This window comes from Haliotis rubra, unplaced genomic scaffold (assembly GCF_003918875.1).
Source record: "Haliotis rubra isolate DU_JTF1 unplaced genomic scaffold, ASM391887v1 Scf467, whole genome shotgun sequence".
Taxonomy (NCBI): Eukaryota; Metazoa; Mollusca; class Gastropoda; order Lepetellida; family Haliotidae; genus Haliotis; species Haliotis rubra.
In genome coordinates this window covers 24,400-46,287 of record NW_025767154.1, presented here as the reverse complement: position 1 = coordinate 46,287, position 21,888 = coordinate 24,400, and the positions used below count along the sequence as shown (strand labels likewise).

Sequence of the window (21,888 nt, the reverse complement as noted above, 5' to 3'; positions counted from 1 at the left end):
TCCGTTCGACTGCTCGGACCATTCCTGGTTCACGTCCAATCAGTTCCAGGACTGTACGGAACCGACTGAGAGAGCACAGTATATCCGGCCCCGATTGCCTGCAATACGTCCAATTTTTCTCCAAGGTCACCGACAGGCACGTCTTGCCCGGTGCAGACAGCATTTACGGTACAGGAGACAAGGTTGGGATGATGTTTTTTTCACTAATGAGTCGAGATGGCAGGGGAAGGATGTACAGACTGCGAGGTGGTCGGACACAACTTGTCATCGTAAATGGCAGTCTGACACGTTTGCGATACAGGGATGAAATCATTCGGCCTCACGTGTAGGCTTTCATTCAAGCACACAGACGTAACTTCACGCATCAGCAAGATGTGCCCGTCCACATGTCGCTCGTGTTGTGACAGATTTCCTGAGACAGCAGAACATTCCGGTACTCCCCTGGCCAGCTGTTTCTCCGGACCTGTCCCCTATCGAGCATGCTTGGGATGAATGGAGAGACGTTTACGTCAAGCCCAGAATCAGCCATTGACGTTAGCTGAATTAGGACAAGCGTTGGTTCAGACATGGAACAACATTCCCGAGGGTTTCTTCAATCGCTTAGTGTCATCTGTGGTGGACACACACAATACTGAATTTGTGAACTATCTTTTGACACCACATATCTTCAAGGGCGTGTCACGTTACCTAGTATCAAATCATACAGATATTATCCTGTCAACAGTTAAACAGTGATTACGGAAAAACACCAAAACACACGTTATTATCGTTTTGCATTAAAATGGCATAACATCAAATAATGTACAGTTACTTTATTCTAATTGTATATGTCATCGTATCTCAACTGCATAGATGGATGCTGTTGATCACTGGATTGTCTGGTCCAGACTTGATTATATACAGACTGCCGTCATATAGCTGGAATATTGCTGAGTGCGGCGTGAAAACAACAAACAACAACACAAAACGGTTATGTCGTTGCCATAATCTTATACTGTGGCTAGTTACGACTATATACAATTATATTGCCTAATCTGATTTGATTGGCAGCTTGTCGTACAGGTTTACCTTGGCGAATCAATAACCTTTCTATCTCTCTGTATTCTGTATTCTTTTGCGAATGAGAAAAGAGTGTAAAGTTTTATGGGACAGTATTTACGGTTGCTTCTGAGAAAAGTTCTGTGTAATATACTACAGGGAATGTACGGGAGTACTATTTTGAATTGTATCAACATAATGTACCTGAATTAGACTTGATGGAAAAACTATAATTATGTTTTAGTCAGACATTCTGGATAAGTTGCGTCACTGTGGTCGACGACGCCATGGTCTGATCCAGGCATGCTATTATGTGTATAGTCAGGTGTATATTTAACATGGCACATGCGTCACGCTGTAAGTATCATGTCAACTTATACCCTTACAACACAACTATATATGTGTTATATACCCAGGTACCTACTTGTCATATGCATATATACACTATAGTTTCAAAGAGATTGATAAACTTTTTACACTTGAAATGGGTATCCATAAATTGTATTGTCTATTTGACTCTTTCACTGATTGTGAACATACTGTTTAGTTTGACACATAAGTTAAGAATATAATCTGTGTGTCATGTGAAACGGATGTGTACTTTGAAAGGGACATTATTAGCTCCTAGATGTCCCTTGGTCGTTTATTTGTGAACTTTGTACATTCACTGTCCAGGTACATAATCGGTCATAGTATTTGATGTCACAACAAGTTTGGGCATCTTGTTTCATTGGAGTAGTTGTAAGGCATGACGGACTGGTGTAATGTTCTGCCAAGTAAGGGTTATGTTAGACCAAGGTTGGAGAAAGTCCATAGTCATGCAAACTGCAATGGTTTGCAAATTTGATGCACAAGCAGACATATGCCACCAGACCATGGGTCATCACATCGGTCATAGAGAGTCTGAGATTAGAGAATACTACAGGTGCCTAAGGACTGCAACAATACAGATAATAGTACAAACGACCACGTGGTCGACCGGGACGTCCTTGACAACACGATTCTCAGGTAACTCTCTCTTGGTGAATCCCACCTGCACAGCAAATCAGCAAAAACACAACAATACAAATACATAATGATTAATTTTTACTTTACATTCATAAAAACATCATTGAGTTAAACAGGAAATACAGACCGATTACAATAATACAGTATCAAACAGGATATATCGCAATCAGCTGACTGGTCGTTTTCAAACTGTTAAACTGTGTGATCACACATGTAATGAATACCAAACATATCGATAAACCTTCTGAATTACAGAAAAACTCTCTCGGACAGCAGCATGAACTGGTCGTCTTGATGACTGTTCATAAACATATCACATTGTCGCGGATCAAGGATTTTAAGGTTAACATAGCACAGTATGTGCAAAGAATGAGGTGTGGATGTTTGAGGTGCAGCCAGTAGGGGAAGATGGTTTGAGCTAAGGTGCAGCCAGTAGGGGAAGATGGTTTGAGATTAGGTGCAGCCGGTAGGGGAAGATGGTTTGAGCTAAGGTGCAGCCAGTAGGGGAAGATGGTTTGTGCTAAGGTGCAGCCAGTAGGGGAAGATGGTTTGTGCTAAGGTGCAGCCAGTAGGAGAAGATGGTTTGAGCTAAGGTGCAGCCAGTAGGGGAAGATGGTTTGAGCTAAGGTGCAGCCAGTAGGGGAAGATGGTTTGAGCTAAGGTGCAACCAGTAGGGGAAGATGGTTTGAACTTAGGAGCAGCCAGTAGGGGAAGATGGTTTGAGCTAAGGTGCAGCCAGTAGGGGAAGATGGTTTGAGCTAAAGGTGCAGCCAGTAGGGGGAAGATGATTTGAAGAAGGTGCAGCCAGTAGGGGAAGATGGTTTGAGCTAAGGTGCAGCCAGTAGGGAAGATGGTTTGAACTTAGGAGCAGCCAGTAGGGGAAGATGGTTTGAGCTAAGGTGCAGCCAGTAGGGGAAGATGGTTTGTGCTAAGGTGCAGCCAGTAGGGGAAGATGGTTTGAACTTAGGAGCAGCCAGTAGGGGAAGATGGTTTGAGCTAAGGTGCAGCCAGTAGGGGAAGATGGTTTGAGCTAAGGTGCAACCAGTAGGGGAAGATGATTTGAGCTAAGGTGCAGCCAGTAGGGGAAGATGGTTTGAGCTAAGGTGCAGCCAGTAGGGAAGATGGTTTGAGCTAAGGTGCAGCCAGTAGGGGAAGATGGTTTGAGCTAAGGTGCAGCCAGTAGGGAAGATGGTTTGTGCTAAGGTGCAGCCAGTAGGGAAGATGGTTTGAGCTAAGGTGCAGCCAGTAGGGGAAGATGGTTTGTGCTAAGGTGCAGCCAGTAGGGGAAGATGGTTTGAGCTAAGGTGCAGCCAGTAGGGGAAGATGGTTTGAGCTAAGGTGCAGCCAGTAGGGGAAGATGGTTTGAGCTAAGGTGCAGCCAGTAGGGGAAGATGGTTTGAGCTAAGGTGCAACCAGTAGGGGAAGATGGTTTGAGCTAAGGTGCAGCCAGTAGGGGAAGATGGTTTGAGCTAAGGTGCAGCCAGTAGGGGAAGATGGTTTGAGCTAAGGTGCAGCCAGTAGGGGAAGATGGTTTGAGCTAAGGTGCAGCCAGTAGGGGAAGATGGTTTGTGCTAAGGTGCAACCAGTAGGGGAAGATGGTTTGTGCTAAGGTGCAGCCAGTAGGGGAAGATGGTTTGAGGTTAGGTGCACCCGGTAGGGGAAGATGGTTTGAGGTTAGGTGCACCCGGTAGGGGAAGATGGTTTGAGCTAAGGTGCAGCCTGTAGGGGAGGATGGTTTGAGCTAAGGTGCAGCCAGTAGGGGTGGGTGGTTTGAGCTAAGGTGCAGCCAGTAGGGGAAGATGGTTTGAGGTTAGGTGCACCCAGTAGGGGAAGATGATTTGAGCTAAGGTGCAGCCAGTAGGGGAAGATGGTTTGTGCTAAAGTGCAGCCAGTAGGGGTAGATGGTTTGAGGTTAGGTGCAGCCAGTAGGGGAAGATGGTTTGAGGTTCGGTGCACCCGGTAGGGGAAGATGGTTTGAGCTAAGGTGCAGCCTGTAGGGGAGGATGGTTTGAGCTAAGGTGCAGCCAGTAGGGGAAGATGGTTTGAGGTTAGGTGCAGCCAGTGGGGGTAGATGGTTTGAGGTTAGGTGCAGCCAGTAGGGGAAGATGGTTTGAGGTTAGGTGCAGCCAGTAGGGGAAGATGGTTTGAGGTTAGGTGCACCCAGTAGGGGAAGATGGTTTGAGGTTAGGTGCAGCCAGTAGGGGAAGATGGTTTGAGGTTAGGTGCACCCGGTAGAGGAAGATGGTTTGAACTAAGGTGCAGCCAGTAGGGGAAGATGGTTTGAGCCAAGGTGCACCCGGTAGGGGTGGGTGGTTTGTAGCTACAACCGATTAGGGTAGATGGTTTGGGCTAGGTGTAGCCAGTAGGGGTTGAAGGTTTTAGCTAGGTGCAACCAGTAGGATAGATGGTTTGAGTTAGGTGCAACCACTAGCTATAGGGTAGATGGTTTGAGCTAAGTGCAACCAGTAGGATAGATGGTTTGAGCTAGGTGCAACCAGTAGGAAAGATGGTTTGAACTAGGTAGGCAACCAGTTGGGTAGATGGTTTGAACTAGGTAGGCAACCAGTTGGGTAGATGGTTTGAGCTAGGTGCAACCAGTACGATAGATGGTTTGAGCTAGGTGCAACCAGTAGGATAGATGGTTTGAACTAGGTAGGCAACCAGTAGGGAGATGGTTTGAGCTAGGTGCAACCAGTAGGATAGATGGTTTGAGCTAGGTGCAACCAGTAGGATAGATGGTTTTAGCTAGGTGCAACCAGTAGGATAGATGGTTTGAACCAGGTAGGCAACCAGTTGGGTGGATGGTTTGAGCTAGGTGCTACCAGTTGGGCAGATGGTTTGAGCTTACGTAGTCAAGTCAACCAGTTGGGTAGATGGTTTGAGCTAGGTGCAACCAGAAGGGTAGATGGTTTGAGCTAAAGGGCAACCAGTTGGGTAGATGGTTTAAGCTGGATGATGCCAATAAGGGTGGGTGGTAAGGGGATGAAGTACAATGAAGGCGCAACCAGTCGGGTAGATGGTTTGAGCTAGGTGCAACCAGTTGGGTAGATGTTTTGAGCAAGCTGCTGCCAATGTGGGAGGGCGGTGATGGGGTGAGGTACAATGAATGGGTAACTAGTAGGGTTAGATGGTCTGACATAAGGTACCACTGAGAGGGGTACATGCTGATGGTCCGAGTCAGGTACAACTAACTGGGGGGGATACTCTAACAAGAGGTTCAAACATTTGGCGTCGATGTTCCTATTTGAGGAAGAAACATGACCAAGGAGGATCAGTGAATTAGCGTTAAGGTTCTCCGCAAGACGCAAACAATACAGGGCAGGGCATTCGTTGTGATTATATGTGTAAACATAAACGTACAGGAGCTTATATGATTTTAGACACGGCGACGGGATTACGTGTAAATCGCCTGAAGTTGTTCAAGCACGATAGCGTAACAGCACCAAACAAGATCGAGGGGGGGAGGACGTCAAGGAAGCTGTTCAAATCGTCCTCCGATAGTTGAGTAGGGTGGAAGACTGTCAAACACGAACTGATCGGCAGGGTCTTCCAGTGTCTGTAATACAAAACCTTCATACAATAACACTGCTTCATAACGAACAGTATGCAATTCGGTACACGCTTCCTTATTAAAGACGCCGCGAAAAGCTGCAACATGGCTGATGCGGCGTCAAGCAATATTCACTCACCCACTCCTTATTAAAGAAGCGCAACTTGTAGCTGATATGTTACTAGAAGATTTATCATCATCACAAGTGGTGTTCCACTTCTTGACATTACATTTGCAGGATCCTTCAGTGCACAAATGTCAGTCAGCAAATAGGCTGTTCCACTTTACTTTGTCAAACTGACCAGTTGTCATTTATTATGACTATTTAATATGGAAACAGAATCCGTCTTGGGATCAGCAATGTTTTGGATCCATCTGTAGAAGGGTCGGGTTATTTCATTGTTAAATGCTCAGTTCGCCATAACTGGGCAACCGTTGGCCATATATCTATGATGATTGTTGGGATGATTAAATCGGAATCTTAGTGACACGTTCAAACACGGTCCGTTAACTTTATTATTCAGTTTTGAAATTGCAGTAACAACGATGGCAACTATTTACATCTACACAAGGTAACTGTGTCATTTAGTGAGTTCCTTATGCATACAGTACCAGATCTTCCACTTCCATTTTGTTCGACGTTTCCAGAGGACGTTCAAGATCACCTGGGAATGAAATACATAGATGTGAAGCAGGAAGATTGACCAACATGCAAGAGAAACAAAGTAAAATCAAATTTATAAATATTCGGATTGGAACCCGAACCCGAAATAGTGTTCCCTCTTCATATAACACCAACAGACACTGTTGAAGATGAAATAGTTGGTTTAGTTTGCTTAATTCCATATAAAATATGTTTATTCGTTACAACTGGAAGCGTTACGAGCATCGTGATTGTATTAGGCGTACGGGTATTACAACAATCAACAATATTCGACAACGCATAAGGAGTGTACAGCAGAATGGTGACAGATACACCCAGTTATAGTGTAACGCCACACAATGCTCAAGCTGTATGACAGAGGTCTGGACCAGGACACTGTACTTGACTGATATCACGAGCACCTCTCTACTCAAATAGGATACGATGACATGCATCAACCAAGTCAACGAACACGAGAAACCGATAAGCAAGGATCACTTCTAACCCGGATCTTAACCGGTACAGAAAAATATTTGCTGGTCACTGGTATGCGGCTTTTGTGAACTGGCCACGACAGTGGTCAAACTGATTGCATTCGTGCAACGATCACTTGTTTTCAGTGACAGACAGACAAGTCAGACAGTGGACAGGTCCAGGCAGACCACACCGACGTTGCTGCTGGGAACCGTTGTTTTACTGTCATCAGCATCAACTGCCCCGAGAGATACTGACAATCTGGTTATTGTATCCAGACCACAGGGCCACCATTATATCTGAGCCTCTCTGGGTATACGTCTTCATGGATGTCCGAGGCTACAGTCGGCATGTGCCTCTTATAAATGGCAGAACAGGCCTATGTTGTGATGACAGCAGGTTCCAGGTTCAGAGAGAACGTGTGTGTCATCGTCTGGTTATTAAGCTGTGTTTCTTGTGCTCCTTTGAGTGCATTTTCTCAGCTGAACACACGCAGTGAAGAAACTCCTAGATATAATGTAGAGAAGAAAGGCCTGATGGGGACTGTTTTTACCTTGTCCTTTTTTAGGCAGGGAAGGTTGGACAGACGATGGCCGTGCTCTGAAACATGCATACAACCAAATGGAGAGTGACAGTGACGACGTATAATTCTACAGTGTCTCCAGGCACATTAATAAAAATCAGAGCTACAGATACCTTTTTGGGTCATTGAGTTATGTACTCCCTTGTGTTTACTTTGAGTAACCAAATAAATTGTACCTCACTCAAACTCAATTGGGTATTTTGCCATTTTCCATTAAATTTGAAAATATAGTAAAGTTTAAATGTTAATGTTTGTTATTTATATTTGATCTGTAATATGAGAAACGATAAGAAAGACTGCAAGTTGTCAAGTTCATGTGCTGAGATAGAACCTCTCAGTATACTTCAGTTAGTTTATCTATCCACTGGTACGCAAGCTAAGATTTGACATTTTTGTGTGTACGCATGTAAGATCACATTAATAGAGTATTTACAAAAGTTCAAGCAACCTTGTACGCAATAGACTGAATAGAAGTTTTCACATAAATATTTGCGTAATTTTCGCAGATACGCAGCTTATCTGTACCTCTGAAAATAAACACCGTTTGTCCCTTTACGTGTGGACGATATAACCAGACAGTGGCGATCTCAGTTTCGCTTCAACAACCGACCTCTTTATGATTAATAATAGTATTTGATACAAAATACAGTAATATTTATTTATCGACTTTCGACCCCGTGGGTTCTAAACTGTTACTTCATGTGTGGGGGCAGTATGTATGAAGGCTATTAAATTTTGAAAAATGTTGGGGATCATTTTGTGACTATTGAATACTTCCCGAGCCATGTCATTGAAACATATGAAGAAATACCAGCCATTGCTAACATACTGGGAAGTGAGCTGTTATTGTGATCATAAACACTTACGCCATTATACTCTTGGCATTCAGAAAGACAGCAACTCCGACGGCTCCTCCCATCAGTGCACAGAGAGTTGCCAGGGCTATCACCTCTGTGTCCACACCCGGCTGACATGGAGGAGCTGCAGCCAAAGTACATACACTCAAACTCGAGAAATACCGTACGTACACACGTTATTAGTAATGATAATTCTACCACTACTTCTACTGCGATTCCCACCACTACTACTGCACGCTACTACTACTACTACTACTACTACTACTACTACTGCTACTGTTACTGCCGCTGCTGCTACTACTACTGCAGCTACTACCATTACCAACTATGATTATTGTCATTATATTGGTGGCAATGCTATTCATAACAATATAAGGTATTACGCAAGATATAAGGGGTTCGAGAAATGGTATAAACCTGGTGTTGTTGTAGAAGTCGTGGTGGTTTCTGTGGTGGCAGTGGTCGTGGATCCGCAATAATCAAAACTGACGTAGACGGTTGTTGTGTCCACCAAAGCAGTATTGCTGCTGGCTGTGGCTTTCACAACAACAAACTGTCGCAGTTCAGTCATGGCTAAAGTATCGGGGGCCACCAGCAAGGAGACGTCGCCCGTCGATCCGTCGACAGCAAACAACGTACTAGCCTCCGGCAGGGAGAAGGTGCTAGCGCCTACAGTGCTGTCGGCGTCTCCAACTGTCACCTGAGCGACAACGTCGTTTATAGCATTTGAACACTGGACAGCTCCCGAGAATAGTTGCTGTGTGAATTTGGGGCCGTTGTCGTCAGTATCGTTGACTGTGACTCGGATTGTGCCGGTCATCTCTCGGCTTGACGGACCCAGATCTTTCGCACGAACCTTCACGTCGTAATATGCTGACCCTCCTGTGTCGACGTCTGCGTCGAGATTCACCGCAGTCGTGAGCGTTCCCATATCTTTGTCCATTTTGAAGAGATCGGCAACAGCTGTAGACTCAGCTAACAAGTAAACAAGATACAAGTAAACGGCCATGAAGAAAGTGGTAATTACATCAGGTATCCCCTTCACTTATAGAGCAGCGGTCAGGCAGCGTCCCAGAGGCGATCGTCCTACCACCTCTGTCTGAAGGTCATGTTCCTCGTGTCCCTGTTAAAACCATATCCCACCAAAGTGTCTAAGATACTAGCTCGGAATCGTACTATACAAACAGGAATCTAACGATGGCATGGTGCAATCCGCATACATACATTTGCAAAGTGATTATATTTTTAACAAGTATAGCGTTTAACTATTGATTTTATAACAGTTTCGACTAAATGAAAACATCAGCACACCATACCGGAAGTAATAGACATGATGTCGTAAGTGACATCGCCATCGACTCCTTCGTCCTGGTCTGTTGCGCTGAACGTCTGAACAAGTGTTCCCGGGCTATCAGATTCACTGATGCTCACCCCGGGAAACATCCCGGTACCGTCAGGAACGATCGTATCCCACACAGGATCGAACTCGTTATCACCAACAACCTTAAACAGTGAGAAAGTAGTCGTTCCATTGGAAACGGTAAACACACTGTATCCATATTCAGCAAACAAACTAACCGTACGATTTCCACTTGAGTGACCCCTCGCGACAAACTGTTAGCTACTTACTGGAACTGGTGTAGAGTACAGAGCACCAACCTGGATTTGTACAACTGTCACCCCGGTCTTGGCCGTCACCGACCCCGCCGAGTCCACGCACAGGACGGTGATGCTGTAGGACGATGTTGTCTCATAGTCAATGAGACTACCGTCAGCATACATTTCAGACCCAACTAAGGAGAAGATGCCATCAGGGTTGTCGGCAGCAGGAATTGAGAGAGACACATCGCCATTGATACCCGAGTCGTCATCAGTACAAGAGAGCGGGACTAGTTTTGCTGACAAAATGAAACGAATGTTGTCGTTTTTACCTTTTCTTATAAATTGCAAGATTAAAGCACGTGGGTGCCATGACAAGTATAATATACATGTAGTGTCTTTTTACCATAAACAAATAGAGATAAAAGAACGAATATAAACGTTTATCAAATGTTGGGTTGTTCTATATATACGATAAAAAAAGAAACGCATAGGTGTTTTGTATTTTTAAATATCTATTAATTACCTATTATGTTCAAACAATCGTCAAAATATGTAACAAAAGTGTTGTGACGGTGTGTGGTCCTGCGGGTAGAGCTCGGGTCACGAATCAGTTGAAGTTAAACAACGTCAAGCTCGGAGAGTCCTTGGATGTGTGAACGTGGGGTAATAATCATCAGATTGTGATTACAGCGACCAGAGAGCAACTACTCAGATGGATACTAGGCGCTATATAAATGAATTATTATTAACATGATTTTACACAATTTCACATGTAAAATAATAGACTTTACCTGGACATGTTGACTTTGATGATATTTCTTACAAAAATTAAAAAGCCATCGCCAAAACGCAACATGTTGCATGTGAAAATTGTGCAGCAAAGAGCATACAGTGTCCGGATATAAAAAGCCGGATTATTTTCGGAAATCGGCATTCGCTTTTAGTTTAAATCCCAAATCAGTAGGCCACGTCTTGACATCGCTATTGGGAGAATGCAGGCTGGAGAGTACCAATCGTCTGTTGCCATGTGTCTGAATGTTAGTCTGAGCACAATATCACGGCTTGCAGCTCGTTACAACCAAACAGGCACAACAAACGACCATCCCCGTACAGGAAGACCTCGAGTCACCACTGAAGCCCAAAATGGGTACATCCGGGTAATACATCTGCGTGATCGTACTGCCACGTGTGAGAGCCCGTCTCCGTCAACGACAACCCCAAACTCTCCAGGAGCTAGCTGCACGTCTGCAGGAGTGGCGGAGGATTCCCCAGGCAGTTGTACAACGTCTGATCGAGTCTATGACAAGGCGTGTGAGAACTGTTATCCGTGCACGTGCAGGTATTAACACTACCTTGAAAGTTGACGAAACTTGTGAACGGATTATCTAAAATTACCAACTTGATTGTATAGACATTTCCTTCTTCTAAACTAACTGTACTAAAGTCTATTTGTGCATGAGTTACACATGTTAGTGAATACAAATCTTTACAATAGATTTTTGGGTTATGCGTTTCTTGTTTTTAATAGTATACATACAGTAGGCGCTGTTTTCAGTTGTCTGGACAGAATATACACTCTGGGAGAATGCTGGGGTCACGTCATTGATGTCGGTAATGTCGAGTCTGAAGGCGGCTGTGTCGGTGAGGCCAGCTGAATCCGTAACTGTTAGGGACAGGTCATCCAAATAGGCCACTCCCCCATCCCGGTCGATGTTGCTGCTTATGTACAGGTGCCCGGTCGTCTCGTTAATGTCCAGTAAGCTGCTGTGTGAGCCTGACAGGAACATGAAGTTGAGCACGTACACTACTCACAGCTAGGTATGTTTGCGATGTTATATACGTACGCGTCCAATGTAAATCAGTTAATTGATTGTTCGCGTTAATATATATGGGGAAACGTCTGCTTCCTCTACTCCGGGGTGGTGGGGTAGCCCAGTGGTTAAAGCGACCGCTCGTCACGCTGAAGACCCGGGTTCGATTCCCCACATGGGTACAATGTGTGAAGCCCATTTCTGGTGTCCCCCGCCGTGATATTGCTGGAATATTGCTAAAAACGGCGGAAACCTAAACTCACTCCTTCATTCTTCTACTCCGTCTCTTCCTCCTCCTCCTCCTACTTCTCCTCTTCCTCCTCCTCCTCCTCCTCCTACTACTACTACTACTACTACTACTACTACTACTGACTTTAGGCCTCATGATCCATCACCACCACTACAATATTGCTACAAGTATTCCACTACCAGTATACCAACCTGAGATACTGTATGTGAAGGTTTCGGTTGTGTCTGGGTCAGTAACGCTGAACACATCCCCGATGATAACCCCTAGAGGAAGCTCTTCCGACACCGTGACCCCAGCGTACACAGAGAGTACCGGGGGTTCGTCACTGACGTCGGTCACTTGAATGGTCACAAAGTGATCCGTGGTGTGGACGCCATCAGATGCCCTGTTAGTGGCAGAATGACCGTTGCAATTATGTGTGTTTCTGACACATGCGTAAAACAGTGTTGAAGGATAATTACAACTATTAGCTGGAAGTGAAAAGAGTTGTTCAAATATTTAGGTGTACATTTTATTAAATGTAATTTTCATGAAATGTCACATCGGGAAAAAGATATTGGGAATGTATTATGTACTTGGAATTAACATTACATATAAATGTCTGTAATAAATGTGCAGGTGGACAGCCAGACACACACAGAGCTTTATGGATAAAGCCGTATACTTGAGATCCAAATGTACATTTATTGTGGCTATTAAGTTCCTGGTTAAAATTGGGGCTTAATACACAATTTTCATTCGTCACGGCCAAGAACAGACTTACCTTACTTGAACAGAATAGCACTTTTCCGTCTCATAATCAAGTTTACCATTGGTCAGAATGCTCGCCCCTTCGCCCTTGAAGAGGCTTGACCATGTACCGACAACAGTCAATGTGGGAGTGTCACCATCGACGTCGTCTAGCGACAGGTTTAGGACGGTGAAGCCGGGTGTGACGTCCTCTGGAACAGTGGCTATAAACTCAGTGTCAGAGAAAATTGGGGCGTTGTCATTGACCGCGTTGACTGTCACTCTCAGACTTCCTTGGACCTCCAGTGGCGTGGCGTTGCCGTCCTGGGCTTTTACCGCAACGTCGTAGTAGGTCACGCCTCCTGTGGTGGAGTCGGCGTCTAGTAGTGTAGCAATGATGAGGTCTCCGGATTCAGGGTCGAGCCAGAATTTGTCCGATACCGTAGCACCGGTATCTGGAAGATGTAATCGTAATTATTCCGTGGAGCAGGAGTTGGAGGAGAGGTTACGACGTATCAGTTAGAGTTACGACGTATCAAATAGAGTTACGATGTATCAAATAGAGTTACGACGTATCAAATAGAGTTACGATGTATCAAATAGAGTTACGACGTATCAAATAGATATCAAATAGAGTTACGACGTATCAAATAGAGTTACGACGTATCAAATAGATATCAAATAGAGTTACGACGTATCAAATAGAGTTACGATGTGCTTGACGGTTCATCAGTCACGGCAATTGAGAGGTAATATTTGTACCCCGTTGTCTCGAGACTTTATCAAATAGAGTTACGACGTATCAATTAGACTCGTGGTGTGTTATTCTACAAATACCATTGTGATTGTAGAATCGACGAAAGCTCAGTAAAATGTGAAGAGAGACATTTGTACCTGATGTAACCGACACAAGTTCAAAGCCGACTCTCCCATCAGGCCCCTGGTCATCGTCAGAAGCCGCCAAACTCGTCACGGTGTTTCCTACCAAAGCGTCCTCGGACACCGTGACCCCCAGCAGGTTGCCCGCACCGTCCAGGGAAGCACTGCTCCACGTTGGGGTGTGCTCGTTCTTTCCCGTCACCTTAAACATAGAAATGCTATACATGTATATTACATTATTGGACGCTATGGTTCATGCCTCCCGTCCAACATGCATCAACATGAAATCTGAAGGCTGAATTAGCACCTCCGCCATGAGCGTTAAAGCTTAAAATTGTAATTTCTGCAGGAAAACCGACGTTTTGTGATGCTGCTTCGATGAGCGCCACGGATAAAGACGATAGAGGTGCCACTGTGAAAGCTATATTAATTCACGCCTGTGTGAATAGATTGTGTTTAAATTAAACTACCACATCGCATATCTTGGAAAGTCATTTGTGTACATGGAATTTGAAGACCATACAGAGAAGTACACCTTTCATCTGTAGAAGATATACAGATATACACGATTTCACTTGACCGTAACATCAGGTAAAACTTCCACGAATGTTTTTTTGGGGTAAACACATGTATATCTATTATCTTTATTTCAATCAGTTAATTTTTACACAGAGAATGTTTTAACGAAATGAAGTGAACAAAACCGTGCGGCCTGTCTCACCTTGACTATCACCAGAATATGCCCGGTGTTGGCGGGTGTGCTTGACGGTTCGTCAGTCACGGCAACTGAGAGGTAATATTTGTACCCCGTTGTCTCGAGACTTTCGTAGTCGATGTTGTTGGCAGCTCCCCACAACTCCAATCCTTGAAAGCGGAACACCCCATCTGGATCACCCCCTCTGCCACTGTCAAAGTTACCCCGTTTGTCTCCACGTCAGTACAGCTGATGGTGTCCAGTAGTTTGGCGTCGGCTGATGAAAAGACGCACGTTAGAGAGGTTTTTTCTGTTTTCAAAATGAATTCATGAACGCTTTGCTTCAGTTATCTTGGGTAATCTTTTTCAGAATACATGAGACGAAACAGAAACATGCAGGGAATCATAGACAAATGATAACTAGATAATACTAATTAAGAGTTACAAGCCCAACATTCACAGGAAATATCTGCTGTAAATAGAAGTCCGACTACATCATGATCATTGTCCGAATCACTATCACTATTGCATCGGAGATTATTTATTTCACAGATGCTTCATATTTGGAAATTTCCTCCACGTCTCCCATTAACTTTTTTGAAAGCTTTATTAACAGCTGACATGTGGTAATCTTGATCGAACAAATTCTGTGCAGAAGTAATATGTCGCTCTTTGTAATCTGGACAAAACGAGCATACTCGATTATACCTCAAAAGTTATGGCTTGAGTTGTTTAACTCTCTCTGGACATGAATGGAAAGTTGCCTCTTGGAAAGTTGAAGCCAGCACTTTTTGCCATACAACCTTAGGGGCCGTACATAACTATATGCCCAAACAAAGTGCATGTCATGTACAAACTTTGCATGTCAAATGTGAAGTGACTCCCCCACCGCCATGTCTATGTACAAACTATGCCCTGCATGTCATGTGATGCCCCGTACATGTACAAACTATGGAGCATGTCATGTACAATCTAGTGCCCCTGCATGTCATGTGAATGTGCCCCTGCCATGTACACTATGCCCCTGCATGTCATCATGTACAAACTAAGTGTGCATGTCATGTATACAAACTAAGTGCCCCTTGCATGTCATGTAAAACTCCCCTGCATGTACAAACTAATGTGCCCCCCTGCATGTCATGTACAAACTAAGTGCCCCTGCATGTCATGTACAAACTAAGTGCCCCTGCATGTCATGTGTATGTACAAACTAAGTGCCCCCTGCATGTCATGTACAAAACTAAAGTGCCCCACATGTCATGCATGTCATGTACAAACTAAGTGCCCCCCCTGCATGTCATGTACAAGGATCAATTATTCCCCTTCCCATGGCATGTAAGCATGCTCCCCTGCAATTTTTAAATATGTTTCAGGTGCATCCCTACCTTCCCAGAACAGGCTCCCCTGGTTGAACTCTCTCTCAAACTAAGTGCCTCTGCTCTCCTAGCCATAAACCCAGCCCCTATGAACGGTTCCTAAGGACATGTTTTATCATCTCTGTATCTTTATGCATAGATCCCCTAAATAATAAACGTGTACAGTGACATGTACTCACTTGATTCCCTCTATTTCAAGTTTGGATGAACAGAATGGGTGAACTCTCGCTCTCTCCTATTAATTCCTAAGGGGACAGTTTTATGGAAGAAAAATTGGCTGGAAGAAAATTTTGATTGCTATTGAATAATATCAGGTGATCTATATACCTGAAGAGTAAGTGAAACGTCTTGTCCAGATTATCTTGTTTTGTTTTTTCCATCCCGAGCAAAGGTTCTGACTCGTATGCATAAAGAAACAGGGAGACAGATCCGGGCGGAGGATAGCACATGTTCATGAGGATGTCGATTTCTTGTCTAAATTTTTTACCCTAAAACTTTACGTACATTTTGCCAATGGCGGTCCATTATTATTTCCTCAGTAAACTCTGAGATTTGATTTCATTTCTGACATATTGTTAAGAAGCACTGAAGCGAAAATTTAACTACATCTATACTCACTACGTCTATTCACAAATGCCCGTCGATCAAGGGATTCCCAAAGTTTGTCAGTTTGTGGGGTAGTGGTGTACAAAGTTCAAAGTAAAAAAATCAAACGTTTGGACAGAACAGAATTCTGAGGAAACTCCGTTTCTGAGATTGTAACAAATCAGGCAAATTCTTGAGAATCTGGTGTTATTTCCACTTGCATAGAAATATATAGAGAAAGTCCTTCCTTGATAGCAGTGTGCGAAATAACCACTGGCCCGCTAGCACATGGCTAGTAAAACTCCAGCCGGGCTAGAAAATCTTCACAGTTACTGGCCTGACTGGCTAGTGAATTTTCATGGGGTCATTTGTAAATAAATCACTCTCCGAAGTTATAATACACTTGTAAATCACCCAAGATTATGGCCTGATAGAAATGTTTGTCATATTAGCAGCTTAATGATGAAATATGACAATATCTTATTCTTATTTAATTTTGTAATCTTTTGCTTAGTTTCTACATTCATATTTCGGGCAAGTGAATTATTTTGTTGAATAGTAAAAGATTGGCTAGCAAGATTTGGAAACTATTTCGCACACTGCTTGATAGTGTTAGGGAATATTGTTAATCTATTAGAGAGCGGTGTGACCAACTCTTTATACGGATTGTAATGGAGCCTTGGGACACAGTACAAACAGTGAATGTCTTCAGGTATTAAAGTCAAGCCAAAGGATGTCTTGAATGTACATACCGGTTTTATATATATGTGGTACTATTTATATGTCACTTACACCACGTTCTTTGATCCAACAATGGTTCTGATGCAACATATAAATTAAATGGCTCTGTTATTTGAGGCTTTGTCAGAGGAAACAACTACAAACATTTCATGAAGGGCAGCCAGTGTTTTCGTCCCACGTGCCTTGGACAGAATGAGTTTCTTCAGTCTAATTTTGTCCCTCACATTGAAACAAGCCGAGCATGCGCGACCAGTGGTGATTCTTACAGACCAATACATGGCATGATGACGAGGCATATGTTCGCATATTTAGATCCAACGAAACTCAATCTACTGCCTTCTCAAGAATATTACCAAAATACACATTAATGTGTGGTATTCAGTGTAATATCCATGAACACAGTTATTTCATGCAGCTGGTAGTCCTGCCATACCTCCCGATGCCTCCTCCAGCTCCAGTTCATACACCTCCTTGTCACACGATGGGGTGTTGTCATTCACGTCGATTACCGTTATGGTAAGCGACTCCGTCACGGCGTTGCCTCCCGCATCTGTCGCAGTCAGATCAATACTCAAGCTGGAAGTACCAGCCTCAAGGTCTACACGCTGAGCAACTTGAAGATCTCCGCCGTCGCTTATACTGAAGTAGCTTGCATCTGTACCTGTGAATGTCATTATGAGTAAAGTGTCATATTGTGGCCCAAACAGCAAGTACGAGTTGAAGCCGCTACTACAAAAACATGTACCAAATATCTCTCTTATTATGGCTGCTATCATTACAGTTGTGAAAATGGCACTTCAATCTCTTTATCTGGCGACATGAACGCTGGGAAGAATCAAGAAAACCTCGAGGGTGTGTTCCTATGGCGTACAGATAAATAGAAGCGACAAAACCCTTTCTGTATTCATAACAGATCTCTGCAGAGTAAACTGTACAACACTGACTACACCATGTTATAACAGATCTCTGCAGAGTAAACTGTACAACACTGACTACATCATGTCACAACAACTGTACAACACTGACTACATCATGTTATAACAGATCTCTGCAGAGTAAACTGTACAACACTGACTACATCATGTTATAACAGATCTCTGCAGAGTAAACTGAACAACACTGACTACATCATGTTATAACAGATCTCTGCAGAGTAAACTGTACAACACTGACTCCATCATGTTAAAACAGATCTCTGCAGAGTAAACTGTACAACACTGACTACATCATGTCATAACAGATCTCTGCAGAGTAAACTGTACAACACTGACTACATCATCTCATAACAGATCTCTGCAGAGTAAACTGTACAACACTGACTACATCATGTCACAACAACTGTACAACACTGACTACATCATGTTATAACAGATCTCTGCAGAGTAAACTGTACAACACTGACTACATCATGTTATAACAGATCTCTGCAGAGTAAACTGAACAACACTGACTACATCATGTTATAACAGATCTCTGCAGAGTAAACTGTACAACACTGACTACATCATGTTATAACATATCCCTGCAGAGTAAACTGTACAACACTGACTACATCATGTCATAACAGATCTCTGCAGAGTAAACTGTACAACACTGACTACATCATGTTATAACAGATCTCTGCAGAGTAAACTGTACAACACTGACTACATCATGTTATAACAGATCTCTGCAGAGTAAACTGTACAACACTGACTACATCATGTTATAACAGATCTCTGCAGAGTAAACTGTACAACACTGACTACATCATGTTATAACAGATCTCTGCAGAGTAAACTGTACAACACTGACTACATCATGTTATAACAGATCCTGCAGAGTAAACTGTACAACACTGACTACATCATGTTATAACAGATCTCTGCAGAGTAAACTGTACAACACTGACTACATCATGTTATAACAGATCTCTGCAGAGTAAACTGTACAACACTGACTACATCATGTTATAACAGATCTCTGCAGAGTAAACTGTACAACACTGACTACATCATGTTATAACAGATCTCTGCAGAGTAAACTGTACAACACTGACTGTTACATCATGTTATAACAGATCTCTGCAGAGTAAACTGTACAACACTGACTACATCATGTTATAACAGATCTCTGCAGAGTAAACTGTACAACACTGACTACATCATGTCATAACAGATCTCTGCAGAGTAAACTGTACAACACTGACCATATCATGTTATAACAGATCTCTGCAGAGTAAACTGAACAACACTGACTACATCATGTTATAACATATCCAACGCTGCAGAGTAAACTGCAGAGTAAACTGTACTAACACTGACTACATCATGTTATAACAGATCTCTGCAGAGTAAACTGAACAACACTGACTACATCATGTCATAACATATCCCTGCAGAGTAAACTGTACAACACTGACTACATCATGTCATAACAGATCTCTGCAGAGTAAACTGTACAACACTGACTACATCATGTCATAACAGATCTCTGCAGAGTAAACTGTACAACACTGACTACATCATGTCATAACAGATCTCTGCAGAGTAAACTGTACAACACTGACTACATCATGTCATAACAGATCTCTGCAGAGTAAACTGTACAACACTGACTACATCATGTCATAACAGATCTCTGCAGAGTAAACTGTACAACACTGACTACATCATCTCATAACAGATCTCTGCAGAGTAAACTGTACAACACTGACTACATCATGTTATAACAGATCTCTGCAGAGTAAACTGTACAAAACTGACTACATCATGCCATGTATTTGTCTCAGCTGTATTACATCTGTACAATGTTGTTTGTAGACAATCGTGTCTGGACCAGACAATCCAGTGATTGTTACCTTGCGATACTATGACAGAGCATGTGTTTATGAATCTCTATGAAATCTTGGCAAACAGGGCAGACTCTGTTGTAGATTGTACCTCGAAATTGAAATGCAAACACCAAAGAAGCATGTATACTTTTACATCGGTAATTCTTTAATCACGAGTATGACACTGACAGAGTGTAGCAACGCTACTGCATGTATCAAGTTGTGTGTAAACTTGCAAGGTTTAGTTCTTGATGCACACCTAAGCCACGAAGGCATAACGACCAGGGTGTAAAAGATGTGAAATCAAGGTTAGAAAGTTCCATGTCTCCATAGTCCCCAAACATTACCACACACATCTGAGGTGATTCCTGTCTTACCTATACTTCATACTACTCTAGAAAGTAAATATCGGCATTTGTAGCCTACATTTGCAGCAGGATCAGCGACAATTACACCCACCACTGTGAGAATACGTTACTGTATCGCCAACGTCAGGATCAATGGTGGTGTACAGGCCATGCAGCACCGTCCCCACTGCCGTCTCCTCCATCATGCTCGGACTGCTTATCGCCCTGATGGTGGGGGGTTCGTCGTTCACGTTGCTCACTTTGATCGTCACATAAATATTGTTGCTGAAGGTACCGTCACTGGCGCTGAAAGAGTTTTTCGTATTCAGTAGAAGGTAACTCTGTTATCACAACCTGCACAAATATATTGTGATACAATAAGACTGTTATGATTTATGTAACTGCAGTACCTTATGTCCAGAGAGTAGCATGTCCTAGTTTCGAAGTCCAGAGTACCAAGAACGACGATGTTGTTACCATCAATGCCAAACACAGTATTGTCCCCTCCGTCTGCTGATATTGTTACGCTGTCACCGTCTGGGTCCGTAACCGTCAATTCAACTACGACGTCATTCAGACTAGCGTTTTCGTCGACAAACACCTCGTTGTCAACGTTAATGAAAACAGGAGCATTGTCATTGGCACCACCAAGTAGTATTTTTTGTGTAGCTTGGGTTTCGAGGGGCGTGGCACCACTGTCCACGGCTTTGACCACCACGCTGTAGTAGGCCACACCGCCTGTGTCGGAATCGGCGTCCAGAGATTCTGACAGAATGAGAGTCCCACTGTCTCCATCGATCGTGAAGATGTTCGGTTCGCTAGCTCCAGTATCTGGAAACAGATATGTGTCTGGGTGACTGAGTGCAAGCTGTTTTACCCTAACGACAGCACTATACATACAAACAAGAACGACGATTCATGTGGAGAGGATTCAGAATGACCTGTGACAGACACGGGGAATAGCCAGTGTACCGAGGTAACGTACTCTGTAACGAACAGGCAAGGGAGGTTATGATGGAAAACACAAACAATGCATATTTAATGCTCAATGAAGTATCGAAGGTACAATACTGCATGGGCCATAAATATTCCAACTCAAATATATCAAAGGGCCACTGATCCAGAGCGATTAATGTTTCCAGCCAACAGTCTAATTACGAAACCTAGCTGCAAACTGGTCAGCCCCTGCTCCCTCGACCGTGACGGACACGGGGACTTGGCTACTGTCCACCTTGGCAGAATTTCTTCAACCTAATCAGTGGGACATTAGGAAGGGTGGATGCCCATCAGATGCCGTTATTTGAAAATATCCCCGGTAGTTCTTGTCTGATTGTAATAAAGTATCCCAGCAGTGTAGGCTTTTGCAGGTTTTCAAATGTTTCGATGTTATAGTGATTGATCCTATTTCTGTGTTTTTTACCTCGATACTTAATCCTTTAAAAATATGATGTCTATTACGTATGCTATGATATAAATAAACACATATTTGATATATTTGAATCCATAAACTAAACAACCCCACTTTGCCATTGCTAACAAAATCTGAAATTTACTTAGGTACATGGGTATTTACAGTTTTGAACTAAGTACACAGCAAATGCTTATATATATTTCTTATGTAAGAATGAAGTTCCGTTTGTATCCTCAAAATAGCCCATAAGTTTTTTTTTTCAGGCAATCAAGCTTACATGAAATACAGCGATTACTACTCTCTTGCTGTAACCCTTGTTTGGTGGTAAACCTGCACATGTTTTTTGTCATCATTCACTTGATGGTCAGTTAATGAATTTATAACAGGTATAATACTCATCATTATAAATTGAGGTCTGATGTGGCAAATGTATTACATGTTATGTAATATGCGCATGGAAGTGCAGTAAGAGGAATTATCAGCTGAGTTACAAAACAA

General features: G+C 43.2%; 1 protein-coding gene across 1 annotated transcript in view; it reads right to left on the bottom strand.

Moving 5' to 3' along the window:
• Positions 1-5,438: 5,438 nt before the first annotated feature.
• LOC124290479 (protocadherin Fat 4-like) overlaps positions 5,439-21,888 on the bottom strand; it is a 40,627-nt gene continuing 24,177 nt past the window's right edge. The window contains exons 6-20 of the mRNA XM_046727188.1: positions 20,390-20,810; positions 20,092-20,285; positions 17,254-17,481; positions 14,146-14,351; positions 13,440-13,626; positions 12,580-13,000; positions 12,008-12,201; positions 11,293-11,529; positions 9,813-10,051; positions 9,470-9,656; positions 8,571-9,128; positions 8,163-8,277; positions 7,267-7,313; positions 6,209-6,261; positions 5,439-5,602 (exon numbers count right to left, since the gene is read on the bottom strand). Coding sequence (XP_046583144.1) covers positions 5,516-5,602; positions 6,209-6,261; positions 7,267-7,313; positions 8,163-8,277; positions 8,571-9,128; positions 9,470-9,656; positions 9,813-10,051; positions 11,293-11,529; positions 12,008-12,201; positions 12,580-13,000; positions 13,440-13,626; positions 14,146-14,351; positions 17,254-17,481; positions 20,092-20,285; positions 20,390-20,810 — 3,374 coding nt within the window. The 3' untranslated portion in view covers positions 5,439-5,515. The remainder of the gene's footprint in view (positions 5,603-6,208; positions 6,262-7,266; positions 7,314-8,162; positions 8,278-8,570; positions 9,129-9,469; positions 9,657-9,812; positions 10,052-11,292; positions 11,530-12,007; positions 12,202-12,579; positions 13,001-13,439; positions 13,627-14,145; positions 14,352-17,253; positions 17,482-20,091; positions 20,286-20,389; positions 20,811-21,888) is intronic.